General features: G+C 37.4%; 1 protein-coding gene across 1 annotated transcript in view; it reads left to right on the forward strand.

The window, feature by feature from the left end:
• Gfral (GDNF family receptor alpha like) overlaps nucleotides 1-16,849 on the forward strand; it is a 47,273-nt gene that overhangs the window by 17,706 nt on the left and 12,718 nt on the right. The window contains exons 5-7 of the mRNA XM_028864400.2: nucleotides 4,613-4,669; nucleotides 5,534-5,864; nucleotides 7,503-7,753. Of these exons, the coding sequence (XP_028720233.1) occupies nucleotides 4,613-4,669; nucleotides 5,534-5,864; nucleotides 7,503-7,753 (639 nt within the window). The remainder of the gene's footprint in view (nucleotides 1-4,612; nucleotides 4,670-5,533; nucleotides 5,865-7,502; nucleotides 7,754-16,849) is intronic.

The raw sequence follows: 16,849 nt of genomic DNA on the forward strand, positions 1-16,849 counted from the left end.
AGAGTATAAGGAAAAAAAATAAGAAAAACATCTGAGAAACCTTTCAGTAAAGGCATATTTCCAGAAGGCAATGAAAGGTCTTAAAAGTTTATGGGAAATAATGTATTAAATTTACATATTTAAGTTAATTGAAAGCTGTGTCAATTGTCAAAATGCAATGAAGACAAAAGTGAATGAAGCCCAAGCATCTCCAAGAGAAGAAACTCAGTGCTGATATTATATATGTCCACAATTGAAAACTTAGTATGTCTGTTTCCTAAATTTCAGATCATTTAGAACAGATGCCTTAAAACAATTTTCCTATATTTTGAAAGATACTGAAATATCGATATAATGTATTTATATTCTTTAAAAAAAGACATTAAAGAGTGTATGAACACATAAAGAGTAAATGGACTTAGTTCTTAAGCCATTCTTTGACTTTATTCCTAGAGGAGACAGCAGGGTCTTCCGATCGGGTGCTGCTGTCAAACGTTCCACGACGGTTCCAGAGGAAAGGTTCATCTTTAACGGCCAAGAGGCAGGATGGCTGCATCGCAGCAGCAGAGGCCTGCCTGGAATCTGAGCACTGCACTCTGCTCCATGAAAACTTTAAGAAAGCCTGTGGCAAAGGAACTGCACAATGCCACACCCTTAGCGGCCGACTGTTGTGTGTCTCCCTGAGAGAGAGCCTGAGAGAGACGGTTTTGTGGGGCTGTCAGTGTGGTTTCCCTTTGGAAGGAGACTGCATTCGGATTTGGAAAAGCTTATTTGAAGACATTTGCATCCAGGACACTCAAATCAATCAAATTCCCACCGTCAGTCAAGACAAGGAACGTGGACTCCAGGAGGACATGGCTTCGGGTTGGTATTTAAAGGAATAATTTAGGAACACTGAGCATAATAATAAAAATGTGTTAACTAAAGAATACTTAATTTCTAGTTCTAATTGTCATTTCTACTTTGAAGGTTAATTTTAAATTTCTCTTAGAAATTAAATGTTTGTAAACCTTCATACTACGCCAATGGACAGAGGGTATCAGAAAGAATGAAGCATATTCCCAATTTTATTTATTCATTTTTTCATTAAACAAATGCTTAGCAAACATTTAGATCTGTATAGTGAAAGAAGGACATCTGTCCTCCATTGAAGAAGACTGCTACATTTTTTTTAAAAAATTTAAAATTAATGAAGCAGCCAGTGTAGTGGCACATACCTTTAATCCCAGAACCCAGGAAGCAGAGGCAGGCAGATCTCTGAGTTCAAGGCCAGTCTTGTCTGCAAAGTGAGTTCCAGGAGAGCCAGAGCTACTTTGGGAGATGCAGTCTCAAAAAACAAAAACAGAAACAAATACAAAAAAGAAAAAAAAACAGATAAAACAGGGAAACAGATAGTCATTTAATTAGAGTCTCTACCTTTCCATGATAAGTTCTAAACCCCTGAGATAAAAGAACAAATAAACAAAAATGATTGCTCTCTAGATTCTTGACTTCTCAAGGTAGGAGTTTCTTGTGCCATTTTCCTGAGAAACTGATTGTGAAGATGGTTTGCATGCACAGTATTAAGAGGAAAGCTTAGCAGCAGAGCCCTGGAAAGGAATCTACAGGATTTGATAGAGAAGCTGAAATGCACTGAAGTTGCTACAAGAACTTAGTACTTGCACACAACAATGGACTTGCAGAATTTTCTCCTATTAAGACAAGGGACTGACACTCTGTCCTCCTCTTGTGGATCGCTAATGGGTATTAGTGATGGCCCAGGTAAGTCAGTAACCTGTTGGGTAAACACCATACCTAGAAAAGCACCAGGTAAAAGTGAGCCCTCCCTCAACCATACTCACAATTGTTATGAGACTTCAATGATTGCGCAGCACACACTTGTTGGATGACAGACCGGTATAAAAAAAACGATAGATTCTGAATATGTTTATAAACGTGAAACACGTGGGAGTACATGAACAAGGGTTAAAGTTTTTTGGTTTGTTTTGTGTTGTGAGTCACTAACTCCAGAGATAGCACTGTCATTCCTTTAATTAATATGGACAGTTTCCAGAAGAAAGGGCTTTAGTGGAGGACAGAGGAAATATCCAGATCCAGATGTGTATATTTTGAGTCTGCAATATTTACTAGATATCGAAATGGTGAGCTCAAGTTCTAAGTATGAAATTTGTGTTTAATTCCATGTATGGCACAGGGACATGAGATTTGCACAGAAGGTGAAAACTGAGAGGAAGGGATAATTCATTAATAAATTATAAGCCTGTTGGACTAGTCAAGATTAACAACAACAAAAAAGTTCATGGTGTCTTAGACCAGAGTGGTAGCAAGATGAGATGAGGTCAAATTCCCAAGCTGTTGATACAAGTGTGTCAATTTAAGAAGAAAGCAGAAATCGATACAATTAATAAAAACACCCTAGCCTGGTTCCACTTCGAGAGTAAGCAGCCATCAGTACTGATCATGTTAAGGAAGAGAAGACAAAGGGGGTTGATTCTGACACAAATTTAGGAAATGCTTTCTAGTTTTTGATGCATTTGTATATGATTGTATAGCTCAAGTGCAGGTCTGGTGGGTGCATAATTGTTTATCCCCAGGGCACAACTGTCTTTTAACTGTTTTCAATAATGGACCTACTGTTTAAAATGTCCTATTGGAAAAGTGCATGCATATATACATATACAAATATAACATATACACATCTGAAATGACATGAGGTTGGCATTTAATATACAGACAGTTTATTGTACTGCCTACAAAAACAGCATACTATCTGAAACAAGAATCGCTCTTTTATACTAAAAGTAAATGTTTTGTGGTTTGGGCGATAACTACCCCCACAACGAGTTGGTTTTTCTATTCAGACTGAGAACAAAGCCCCGTAGACTAAATGGCCTTGAGAGAAGCAGCTTTATTCTTCATGGCATGGAAACAGAAGGCCCAGATAGTCCAGTGGGGTCTCCTCTTGATGAAGTCTCCCTTCTTCCTTGGCCTCTTGCTGTATCCTTCTATGACCCTTTCTTGATGTGTGCTGAAGAATGGGTATGGGAGGGGATGGAAGAAGTGTAACCCAACCAAGCAGACCAATGCTCCACTATTATGACCTTATTTGTCCCTCACTGATTCCCTAAAAACACCATATCCACACACACATACACTTGGGGTTAGAGCTTTAGCATTCATTTATAGATACTTATTTAGCATAAGTATCTAGTAGATAACAATAAACTGATTACAAATTGATGGGTCACAGGTAGGTTTTTGTTTTTTGAGTTTTTTTGTTTTGTTTTGTTTTTGTTTTTTCGAGACAGGGTTTCTCTGTGTAGTTTTGGTGCCTGTCCTGGATCTCTCTCTCTAGACCAGGCTGGCCTCAAATACACAGAGCTCTGCCTGGCTCTGCCTCCCGAGTGCTGGATCAAAGGTGTGCACCACCGACACCTGGCTTAAGGGTAGTTTCTTAAATATGTTTTAGTCTATAGCACAGACTTGTCAATTTGTCCAAGTAGTGGTGTTTGTCTGTATTTGTATGTCTGCATTTGTATTTTTAGAAAATTTGTACGACTCACTGAAATCTGGTTTTTGTTTATTCATTTTTTTAGAATTTTATTTAATATGGGGTCCTACCACAGAAATAGAAGTCAGTTCTTCCTCAGAAAGACAGGAGGAGATTGGATTCTAGAAGAAATGATGATTCTTGACCTAGTCAATAGAAAAATAAAACTATACAGTAACAGCAGCAAGAGCAGTACAGAGCCTGCAGAGGTTGGGACATGCAGCACTGTGAAGAACCTGCCTATGGTTGTACAGTTGTTTGCTTGCAGTGGGCTGATGAGCAAGGAGCACAGACAGCCCAACAAGGACCAGTTTAGTCATGTGGGAATGTTTATATTAGAAAACAAGTTGATGTCTTGGTAACAGTTGACAAATAATTATATTAATTAGATGTTTTAAAATGAAATTCTGATCATATCGCTTTCCTTAACACTCTTTGCACAAGTCTGTTGCTGTTTCTTGTATTTTGTGTTGGCTTTAGTTGTGTTTATTTCCTAGGAAGATGTGGGATATCAGCTACAAGGACTGCACACTGCTGTTCTCAAGGATGCCACCTGATACCCAGTCCAAACCCAACTAATGCTTGTGGAATGAAAGATTCTGTCAATGAAATTTTCTAATTCTACCTTTATGAATCCTGAAATTCTTAGAGACTGAGATAATCAGAGGTGGAAATAATTTTAAAATTGAATTTCTACCTGATTTATGATTCTGTTGGTAGGGAAATTTCTTTTCCTTTACTTTCTTTTTCTTTCTGTCTATCTCTCTTTTGTTCAAAAAAATACTCCTGCTATTCTTTTTTCTTCAGGTCCTTTTTTTTTTTTTTTTTTTTTTTTTTTTTTTTGCTTCACTGTACCTGGGCTAGTCATTAGCGTTAACTTATATCTTCAAGTAACTGAATCCACAAAACTAGGCTTTTTAATTTACTCACATGGTTTTTCTTCATCTATCTCTCATTTTTTAATGTCAGAGAATAAGTAAGTGTCACACCCATTTGTAAATATTTGGTTGACTATGCATTCATAGCTCCAGAAAATTTTGAAAACTATTCAATAGTGAAATAGGTTTCTTGTTTTCTTTCTAGGTAACATGAAAAAGGATAATAATCACAACTGGGATCTAACTACCCCTTTGCATCATGGTAATGCATATAAACTATTATTTTTATCTACATTATAAAAACTGGACGATATGATATAAGTGTTATCAGGATTCTTAATGATATGCTGATACAACATTATTTGTGTTGTTTAAAGGCTGCAGTAGAAGCATGCTGCAAAATCATGGCAGTCTTTCCAAAAAGGGTTAGGAAAGCAACTGCTTTGTCCTTCTGTCATCTATTTATGGATATTTCAAAATTACTCTTTCATTGAAACAAAAGGTTGGGTAATTTTTAAGTATATTTTGATCATACAAACCAACTGTTTTTGTGTATACCTGTAGTGACAGCAGAGGTAGTGGTCTCTCTCTCTATACACACACACACACACACACACACACACACACACACACACACACACATATACATGCTTATATGTGTATATTTTTTTCATAAGAATATGAACATCTTCATAGGCAGCAATAACTGTGTAGCACTTTTGTCGGGAATGTCTTATCCATCCCCAATTAACTGTGGCAGAACAATGATTTTGACTCATGACCCTGAGCTCACAATAAGTTACATAGTTCAAATTCTATTTCTAAAGATTTGTTGCTTGTTTTGAGAAACTTAGAGTCAGAGACGTTTTTCCCCTAAAGCCCCACTTCGGTTCTATCCATTCCCCACCAATCTGGATTACAATGCACATACAGTATTGAAGAAAGATGATTCAAACATTGCACCCTGAAGCCTCAGTAAATTGTAAATTTATAATTTTAAAGAAATCATAGCAACCTGATACACTTTTGTACTCACCTTACAGAATTCCCATAGTTTCGTTTGCAAATTCTATATGTACAACCTTATGCTTATTTTTCTATGACCTGTGCATTTTATTGCTTTCAGGATTCAAACAGATGCAGTCTTGTTTGGAAGTGACAGAGGCATGCGTAGGGGATGTGGCTTGTAATGCACAATTGGCCCTTTACCTTAAAGCATGCTCAGCAAATGGAAATCTGTGCGATGTGAAACATTGCCAAGCAGCCATACGGTTCTTCTATCAAAATATGCCTTTTAACACTGCCCAGATGTTGGCTTTTTGTGACTGTGCTCAATCTGATATACCCTGTCAGCAGTCCAAAGAAACTCTTCACAGCAAGCCATGTGCACTGAACATAGTTCCACCCCCCACTTGCCTCAGTGTAATTCACACTTGCCGAAATGATGAATTATGCAGGTGAGTAAAAACACACATACCTTGCTTTCTTATTTCGGCACCTTATTTATTATAGTCCAACCCTAACATTTGATCTCCTTCCATTGCTGGAGTTCCCACCATACTCCAAATGGTGTAAATAAAGCCAGACAATTCCTATTGTGAATCTGTGGTACATGTGTGGTATCCTTTTTGAAATTCAAATGTAAAATGCAGAGTAGGATTTTACAATAAAGAAACCCACTATGTTGAACTATGATGGCCTATATGACATCTTTTTAAAGATCATGTTTGTCCTGTGTGTGTGTGTGTGTGTGTGTGTGTGTGTGTGTGTGTGTATGTGTGTGTGTGTGCACAAGTGTGTCAGTACATACAGACAACAATCTTCATGAGTTGGTTCTCTTCTTCCACCATGTGGGTCCTACAATTTTAGCTCTGTTCTTCGGGCTTTTTGAAGTTGTCTTTCATCCCTCATCTAGCTCATTGATCCACAATCAGCTTTTTAATTAGCCTTTTTTTAAAATAATGTGGTGATGTGATTACAGAATTTTTGTTATTGTTTGGGTTTTGTATGTCTTAGATAAGGTCTTCCTCTGTATATGAGGCTAGCCTTGAGTTGACAGTTTGGGACACGAGTAAGAAATGCAGGACATAATGAGAATATGGACTAAACTGAGGGGGGGTTTACAGGTAGTCCCCACTGGTCCCACACTAGGTCACTCTGCTTCAGCTTCCCAGTCATGGGATTATGGATTTGTCATGTCCTGCTATGCCTAACTTTTTGTAATCAAACTTGAGGGTACGGGGAGCGCTCACAGTCTGTGTCCAAGCCTGTTCAGCCACTCAGCCTTAATAAGTCAATTAAAGGTGTCAAATTAATACTGGAAAACAAACAAAAAGGAGACTTAGTCAATGTGGCTTCACTGGGAAGAGGAAAGAACAGATCCAGTGAAACTCCCCACCTCCAAGCCCATCTTGGGGGAGGCTGAAGCAATATTAAAATCTAAGTGGAAATCCAAGGATTTGCATGTCTAAGTAGCTCCAGTGAAGTTGTCACCTGCCCACCACTGACCCATCCTTGTCTGGGCTTCGGTCTCATCTGGTAAGGTGACTGGACAGCTTGTCAGAAATTGTGAAGTCTCTTTTGGGGAGACATGTTCCCCAGCCTTAGGTCTTGCTGTCCAACAACAAAAAAAAAAAATCTAAAAATAATTTTGTGAATTCTATTTGGTATAATTAGGAATGTGGAAAAAGAACAAAGTGTATCCCATGGTGTAGGAAAACTAGATTGGAAGTGCCTTATTTGAATTTTGCTGGTGGGGGACAGTGTCTAAATGTCAGCTCCAAAATCATATGAGGTTTAAAATGTTTTTTAATTAACTTCTCTCAGGTAGTTCAGACTGCAAATCGTCACCCATTGTGATAAAAAATAGTTATAATGGAAACCCTCCTGAGAGGACAGTACTTTACACAGTTTCACTGTTTTTTTAACCCACACTCCTTATAGCGACACTTGAAAAGTACAAAGTTAGCTTTGTACTGGGACCCAGAGCTCATTTTGCCCAATGCCAGTGTTTCCCTAGGTGAGAGATCTTGTCACATATTAATGTGAAACCATTCTATTCACAGGTTAAATCCAGGTCTTCATTCTTTTTCTAGGACACACTATCGGACATTCCAGTCAGAGTGCTGGCCCCGTGTGGCAGGGAAGTGCCAGGACGACGAGACCTGCATCGGCACGTTAGGCAAGCAAGACCTTGCTTGTTCTGGGAGTGACAGCTGTAAGGCCGCCTACCTGGGAACCTTTGGGACAGTCCTTCAAGTGCCATGTGCTTGCAGGAGCATCACGCAAAACGAAGAACCTTTGTGCGTGGCTCTCCAGCACATGCTTCATATCAAATCATGTTTCAGTAAGTTATCCAACTAAAAGGTTGCCTGTATATCTTCTTACCTACATAAATATCTATCTTGTTTTCTACTATATCATAAAGACCATAATCCGGCCAACCCCTCCCAAAAATGTTCATAAAGACAATTTGCATTTGCTATTTTGGTTATGTTCTGGTTTTGCTTTTTTTTTTTTCTCATTTATCGTGTTTTAAGTTGATAAGTTACTATTGAGTATCATTTATTGATTTTAATGTGAAAAGTATAAAAGGCTTCATTTACATGCTAAAAAATGTCCATTATTCATAATTATGTAACAACAAATCAGCTCCAAACATTGACCTAAAATCATTAACCATGGAGCCACTTAGCTGAACAGTTTTATACACTTGCCTTGGGTGCATTTTACTGATCTTTTTGTCTAAATTTGATCATGTATTAACACTCATCCCTCATGGTTCTGCTGGATTGGCCAAGATGGTATTTAGCAAGCATTGCTGGCTAGTACAGCATGGTTCGCCTCTGGTGTTCCCTTCAGCAATATAGCCAGTGACTGTTACCTGGTGCAGCAGAATTCCTAGTGACTAAGACCAAATATGCAGGTATTTATCAAGCACCTCCTAAGGTCATATTGTAAATATACCAAAGAGCAAAGCAAGTCACATGCCAATCTCAGAAAGACTGTAGGAACAAACCACAAAAGGATGTGGATAGTCAGAATGGGCTCAACAGGGTATATTGATTTAAAAATCTATAATTTAAACTGTTTTGCCCCTGAAGTATATCTTTCCTTTCATTTATTTTTCTGTCCCCTTAGACTTAGCAAATGCACTGATCAACCTCTAATGATAAGATGGGAAAAATATTTTTTAAAAAGTTAATTTTAATGTAAGGAAAAGAAAAATGAAATTTAGACCCTGGGCTTAGTTAGGATTGAGTATTCTGACATCAATCACTCTCTTAAGATTCTCGACCTTTTTCTGAAAACAGTTCATAGGACATACCAGAGGAGCTTGGAGCTTCTGCTCACGTGTGTTTCTGTCTGCTATCATTCCCCTCTTAGTAGTGACAGTCAGTTTTCCAGAGAGTAACCTGTCTCTACCTGGTGCCCTTAGCCTTGCCCCTGTCTAGTCCAAAGAAGTTCCTGTGTTTGTTGTTTCAGCCCCCTTCCCTCTTACACACTGAATGGGTTGGATGGGGCTTTTGTAGTTGAAAGGATTGTAACAGTGATCAGTCTTATCTCTTACTCATGGCCTACAGTCAAATTTATTCAGTATTAGAGAGTTCATATTTTAACCTCTCTCATCTCTGTTTGAAAAACCTAACAAGTTCCTATCTCAAGTCATCATTCTTATTGGAAAACCTTACACAATACTAATGTAGAAGAGTCAATTTATAATGTCATCCATGCTATTTAGTAAAACACCCTATCTGAACTATGGATTATTCAAATGTTGAATCTCCATTTCTTATTGTACAGAATTACTAGTCTCTGTAGAATATGAAGGCTGTCTGTCTCCCCAGACTCCAGTAGGCATTTCCCACCTACCTGACTGCTACATATTCCTGCATATTTCAGGTTTATACTGTGGTAATACCCTACTTCGATCTGCACATTTTTATACAGGTATCTATATGACCAGCTCATTTGGCTTATTACACCAAATATCAGTATATTAACACAAGATTTAATTTCTAACCAACATAAAATAATTACAAAGAGAACGGTTGGGATAAGAATTGAAGATTGTTGAAATTCAGATGTCACTGAACTATTTAGTGTTCTCCTACTAAGTGGCTATATTCTCTTCTGAGTTTATAGAATCCATCCAACACATCCACCCTGCTAATGAAGAATGCAAAAAATTTCCCTGGATATTTTGGTGGGTCAGTCCTAAGTGCTTTGTACATCGCTTTCACTTTGACTCATCTGCAAGGGAAGCTGGGAAACACAGTTCACTTCTGTGTCTGGTAGGAAGGAAAATGAATTCCATGTGTATCTAACCAATCTCTGCCACTGTATCTCCAACAAAATATATAAAGCCATGTCTCCCTAGTACTGAGCCAATTCATTTATCGTTAATGCTGGGAGGTACAAATTCATGTTTGAATATGTCTGTCACATATGGCAGAATACAAAACATAGAGCAATGGATTATGGGTAATAGTCTATTTGAAACCACTTTTGAAGAACAGAAGGAGTCAACATTTCATGCAAATATATTATATGCAGTTTCTTCTAATTCATTGAACTAAAATTTGCTTCTTTTGGATCTCTCTACAATGCTTTGTAAATATATTCTGAGACTCTGTCATCTTTGCCACTATATAGCAACATACATCCTTCATTGCATGGGCATAGGGATGTTGTAAAGAGATCCTGCAGACTTGCATTATATAACCCATTGATGTCACCGTGTTATGGAGGACACTTTTCATGGGGGATAGAGTCTCCCAGAAAAATCTGCCCCTTTTTCACCACTATTATATATTCTTCCACATGCCACTCCCCCTCACTTCTCTGTTTACAAATTTCCTATTTGTTCTTTCATCTCACTAACAATGAGTCTCACTTCTAGTCACTTCTCCTTCCAGACAAAGCAAAATTGATAACCATGCATGAACTGCCTACAGGGAGGGCTTTTCTTTCACACTGCTCTCCAGGACCATCTCTGTTTTTGCAGTGTGTAGCAGATGTCCATGAAGAGTGAGCATTGGCACTCTGTTACACTCACTTTTCCTAGAATTGGGTGCCTAACTGATCTAATAATATCCAACAGGAGATGTATTTCAAATGCCAAATAGCCTTTGTGTGTTGATTTTGTTTTTCATACTTTACAAAGACTATATACACATTTTCAAGATTTTCTATTAAGTGCCCACAGAAGTTCCCTTAATTTTATTTGGAATAATTATTCTGTTATAATGAAGACCTTGATAGACACAAACAGAGCTCCAAGCCAAAGAGAATTAATTGACATTGAATTTTTGGTTCTCAAATTTGAAACATTCTCAGAAATATCTACAGAATTTCTTACATCAAACCAATCTCACCCAGATGACTCTGATTGTAAGCAACTTTGGGAGCCACATGGGAAAAATTCAGTCTCCAGCATCAGGTCCAGAGCCTCTTTCACACTCACATACATCTCTGGGAATAAGAAAGGTCTGTATGGGAAAAGGCAAGGCTACTAAGAGCAAATCCATGCAGTTCCTCAGGTGGCACATTTTGCCCAATCCTCCCAGACAACTATGGATACCCAATGGTCCCTCTAAACAACAACAACAAAAAAAAGCAAGAGTGAATCAATACATCCATAGAAGAGGGAACAAAGCAGTATATATTCTGTTTAGGCAACAGCCCTGTTTTTGAATGCAATCAAGTTTCTTTCCTTTGTTAGAATTCTTCTAATAATAATGCTTTCCAATTAAAAGCCTCAGTCTTTTATTTTTCATCTTAAGCCAGAATTTTTCAACTGAAATTATTAAGCAAAAGAACCAGAAGCTAACCAGTGCAGGCAGCAGCCACCCTCTGGAATACAAACACTGGCTGTCTTTGTTTCCTAACACCATTCTTTCAAGCCAATCTACTTTTCTAAGTTCTAAGTAGTAGGTGTCTATTTCAAGTTCATACACTGCAAATAAGCCACCATGCTCATGCAGTTATGTTCTTGAATGTGTACTTCACCTAAGCTGACTATGTTTTGACTATATCTACCTGAAAAAAGAGAGATGGAAGATTGTTTTCAATAGATTTCTACATCCAGCTGACTTTCATGAAATGTTGGATGCTTATGTATTAAGTGGATACATAGTCTTAAGAAGAGGACCATTCTGGCCGTTGCAAGCTCTAGCATTTAGTTTCATTTTATAACCCCATTTCTTCGTCACTGTTGACATCAAGATACTAGTAAAACTTTTATTTATCATGCTTGTCTGCATTCAATAGATAGATGATTTATTCTTGCCTGACAGCATTTGTCTGACTCTTTCTTAGTGAAGGTCTGGATCCAGAATCCCACTCCATCAGTCAATGCATCTGTAGAAAGTCGTTTAAACCAACCCATGTATGTGGGATAGTGTGTAGCATATCATTGCATATTTTTCTGTACTCATAAAAATTTGCTTATTTTATGAACAATAAAAACTGTTAAGATGAATTAATACAGGCTCAAGCTTATCTTTTAAAATGTGTGTCTTAATTTTTAGTGTCATGAAATCACTGCCTGATTAAGAAGGACTATATACTAGAAATAAAATAATGAGCAAAATGAACTGTGAAAGACATTTCCATTCAATTCTGTCTCTCTGTCTTTCTTTGTCCTCTCTCTCTCTCTCTCTCTCTCTCTCTCTCTCTCTCTCTCTCTCTCTCTCTCTCACACACACACACACACACACACACACACACACACACACACACACATGACCATTTTGTATAGCCAAATCATAAGGCAGTGTTCCAAGAACTTTATGTTAAGTTCTGTCTTTAAATAAACCACTTGAACAAGCCAAAACCACTGACTTTTTCTTGGTGTCTACACAAAACTCTAATTCAAGTTTAGTTTCCTTCAAATTCAGTCCAGGTGCTAAAATAGTCTTCTGGTTTTCAAGGAACATTCAACAGACTTTCTATAGTCTATATTCATATTTATTATGCAGTTGCTAAGCATTCAAATATGTTGTATTTTCTGGATTAAAGTGGCTCCATGGTGAATTTGTAGGTCATCAAATTCATAGACACTCACTTATAAATTTATGTTTTTCCCTTTAGAACTCTGTGATTATTCCTCTAGGATCTTATTTTCATTATTCGAAAAGGCTTTTGTGTTTTTAGAGATCAAGCATGTGTATTTTAAGTTAGCAATAAAAAGAATAATAAAAACAAACAAACCATTTCTTTAAAATGAATTCAGTTACAAATCAATGTAGAAATGTATAGCCATGGTAAATTCTGTAAGTTTTGCCTTTAATGCATTTTAATTTATAGACTTACAATTCCAAATGTTTCTTTGGGTTTGGACCTCAGGAGAAAACCAGTGTTTTTAACTTTTATTTGCTTTCAAACCTAAAGTATAAACAGAGACCCTCCTTCTACTTTCTTTCTTTCCAGGCCAACTCTTAAATGTGGATTAAAAACCATGATCAACACAAACAACCCTAATGGTTGAATGTCATGTTTAGAAATTAATAGAGCTTAGTACAGAGTGTGGCTTGGAAGAGGCAACACAACACCAACAAGTCTCTACTAGACATGATCTTCATCATCTCTAAACCAGAATGCTGTCACAAAAATTACAGAGTTAGTTCACGGGAAAGATCTGGAACTCAGTGAACAGTGACTCAGTGTAAACTTGAGGAATATGAAAAATCATGGAAATCCATAGGCTTGGCACTGTCACAGTGCTGTTGTAGGCACATGATGATTTCGACAAAACCTAAGAAGTAGCTTCTTAAAAACAGGGTTACAGTTGAGCAACTGTACAGCAAGTATTCAACTAGGACTCAACAGAAGTTCATTTATTGTGTACAAAATTATATTTTAAAATTTTGGTTCTTTCTGAGATAAGGCACACTGGATCTTCTTGGGAAAAGCCCAGACTGGCCTCATACGCTAAGAAATTCTTCTGCCTCAGTCTCCCTAGTGTTTGCCACCAGGCCCAGCTTTATATTTTCTTAAACTATTTAAAAAGTATAACTTATTTTTTTACTCCCCCCCCCACAATTTTATACATGAATACAAAGTTTTTTCACCATATCAACCCTTCCCTTCCCACCCCAACTCCTCCTGCATCATCGTTCATGAGATTCGTAGCTGGGTAGGGCTATTGATAATTTTTTCTTCCCCGGTGGCTAGCATATTTCTTACATATGATGAACAGAGAGCATCAGTGAACATGGGCAAACAAGTATTTCTGTAGTAGGCTGCAGAGTCCTTTGGGTATATGCCCAGGCATGGTATAAACTAGGTCTCATGGAAGATCTATTTTCAGCTTTCTGAAGACTCTCTATGATGATTTACATATGAAAACCACGAGTTTGCATCCCCAACATCAGCAGCTAAGCATTCTTCTTTCTCTGAGTCTTCCACAGCATTTGTAGAATTTGATGTCATTTGTCTTCTTAATCTCAGCCATTTTGATGCAGGCAAGATTAAATCTCAATATAGTTATAATTTGCATTTCACTGACTGCTAAAAACACTGGACAGTTCTTTTTAGATCACTACATTAGGAGATTGTTATTGTGTTCTTAAGTCTGGGTCTCTGTTCTGTTCCATTGACCTACATGTTTGTTTGGTTTATTTGCCAGTGTGATGCTGTTTTTACTACCATCGTTCTGTAGTATAACTTGAGATGCAGTATGATTGGCCTGACAGCATTATTTGCAATGTTACTTGTACCAATCTATGGTCATTGAGAGATCTTTCGATCTTCTAGTGTCTTCCCAAATTTCTTTCTTTAGAGATTTAGTTTTTCATTGTAGAAGACTTTCTCTTCCTTAGTTACACACTTTAGAGTTCTAGAGGCTGATGTAAATGGCAGTAACTCCATGGTTTCCTTCTCAGCATGCTTGTTATTTCTGTATAGAAAAGTGACTTCTTTCTGCAAGTAAATTTGGTATCCTGGGACTTCGCTGAAAGTGTTGATCATTTATACTTTGGTGGAATCATTGGGCTCTATTATGGATCCTATCTGTGCTGGTGAGTTTTTGTCAATTTAATACCAACATAGATATATCTGGGAAGAGGAAATCTTAACTGAGAAAATGCCTTCATAATTTTGGCCTGTAGTTAAGTCTGTGGGACATGGTCTTGATTAATGATTGAGGTGGGAGGGCCCCGTTCACTGTAGGAGGTACCCTTCCTGGAAAGATGGTCCTCTGTGTTATAAAAAAGCAGACTGAGTAAGCCATAGGAAGCAAGCTAGTAAGTGAGCAACATTCCTTCATGATTTCTGCTTCAGTTCCTGCCCTGACTTCCTTCCGTGATTGACTGTGATGTGGAAGGTCATGGAGAAACCCTAAGACACTATCATATCATCTGTAAATAAATATCATTGACTTCTTCTTTTCCTCTTTGTGCCCTTTTATTTTGTCTTATAGCTCTAGCTGGAGTTTCAAGTGCTATATTGAAAAGAAGTGGAAATAGTGGGCAGACCTGTCTCATTTCTTATTTTAGTGGAATTTCTTCCAGGTTTTTACCATTTAGGGTCATACTGGCTGTGAGTTTTTCTTTTATATATAGTCTTTACTATACATTTATTGTTGTGCTGAAGTTAAACCATTCATGCATCTCAGAATAAAGTCAATGTGATTGGGGAAGGTGACTTGCTGCTTAGTTTTGTCAACTTGACACAAACTAAAGCCATTTGGGAAGAGGGGACCTTAACTGAGAAGATGTTTCCATTAGATTTGCCTGTAAGTAAGTCTGTGGGGCATTGTCTTGATTAATGATTGATGCAAGAGGGCCCAGCCCACTGTAGGCAGTTACCATAGGCAGATGGTCTTGGCTTGTATGAAAACCAAGCTGAGTGACCCATTGGAAATAAGCCAGTAAACTTCTCCAATGACCTCTGCTTCAGCTCCTGTCTCTAGGTTCTTGCATTAAGTTCCTGCCCTGACTTCCCCTCATAATAAACTGTAAGCCATAAAGTGAAATAAAGCTTTTTCTCCCCTGGTTTCTTCTGGCCATGGTGTTTATTGCAGCAATATGAAAGCAAACCAAAACAATGGCTTTATAGTTATGTTCTTCTATTCAGTTTTTGTAGAAGGCTTTCTTTTTTTTTTTTTTTTTTTTTTTTTTTTTTTTTTTTGGACCAACCAGCTCACCAGTCATGACACAGAGACCTATTATTAGTTATGAATGCTCGTCCTTATCTTCTCCTTGACCGCTAGCTCTTATAACTTAACCTGTTTCTCTTGATCTATGTTTTGCCTTGGGCCTTTTTACCTTTCTTACCTTCTGTATATCTTCCTTTCACTGCTTCTCATGTCTGGTTGCCTGGCTTCTTACCCCAGGCATGTCCCTCTCTTTCTCCCTCATTCTCTCCTCCTTCTTCATCTCTCAAGCCTAGATTTCTCCCCCTACATATTCTCTCTGCCCACCAGCCCACCAATCCTTCTCCTGCCTAGCTATTGGCTATTCAGTTTTTTATTACACCAATCAGTGCCTTAGGCAGGCAAAGTGAAACAAATGCAGCACATCTTTACGTAATAAAACAAATGCAGCATAAACAAATGTAACACATCTTTACATAGTTAAAATGATATTCCACAGCACAGTTTGCACATTTTTAAAAAAAGATGTTGTGTATATATTCATCAGAAATACTGCTTATTCTGTGTCTTTGTTGTATTTTCACCTGGCTTTGAATTAAAGTAAGGGCAGCTGTATAGAAGTAATCCTTTCACTTCTAATTTTTGAATAATTTGGGAATTACTGGCAGAATTCTGCTATGAAGCCATCTGGACCTGGACTTTTTCTAAAGTCTGAAGGCTTTTTATTACTGTTTCTATCTCCTTATTTATTGTGGTTTTTTTAAGTTGTTGATCTCTTCTTGGCTTGATTTTGATGGTTTAGATGTGTCCAGAAATCTATCTATTTCTTTTAGGATTTTCAACTTAATTAAGTATATGTTTTCAAATCCGAAGTATTCTATTCTCTTATGGTTTTATTTGGTGCCTGTTATAGTGCTCCCCTACAGATCTATAATTTATTAATATGGATAATTTCTTTCTTTGTTTTGGTCAATTTGGCTAAGAGGCTATCAATCTTTTATCGTTCCATAGAACTAGCTCTGAATGTCATTGATTCTTTGAATTGTTTTTGTTTGTTGCTTTTGTTTCTACTTCATTTTTTTTTTTTTTTGGTCTTTTTTTCCCCCTAGTTTTATATCTTCCTATCTGCTGGTTTGGGGTTTGGTTTATTGTTGATTTTTTTTAAGCTCCTGAGGTACATCTTAAAGGTATTTATTTGCATTACATTTGATTATTTAATGTAGGTGCTTAGTACAATAAAATTCCCTCGTAGGACTGCTTTCAGTGTGTCCCACAGGTTCTGGCATCTTGTGTTTTTATTTTCACTTATTTCCAGGAATTTAAAATGTTTTCCTTTTTTATTTC

Source organism: Peromyscus leucopus, chromosome 14 (genome assembly GCF_004664715.2).
Source record: "Peromyscus leucopus breed LL Stock chromosome 14, UCI_PerLeu_2.1, whole genome shotgun sequence".
Classification (NCBI taxonomy): Eukaryota; Metazoa; Chordata; class Mammalia; order Rodentia; family Cricetidae; genus Peromyscus; species Peromyscus leucopus.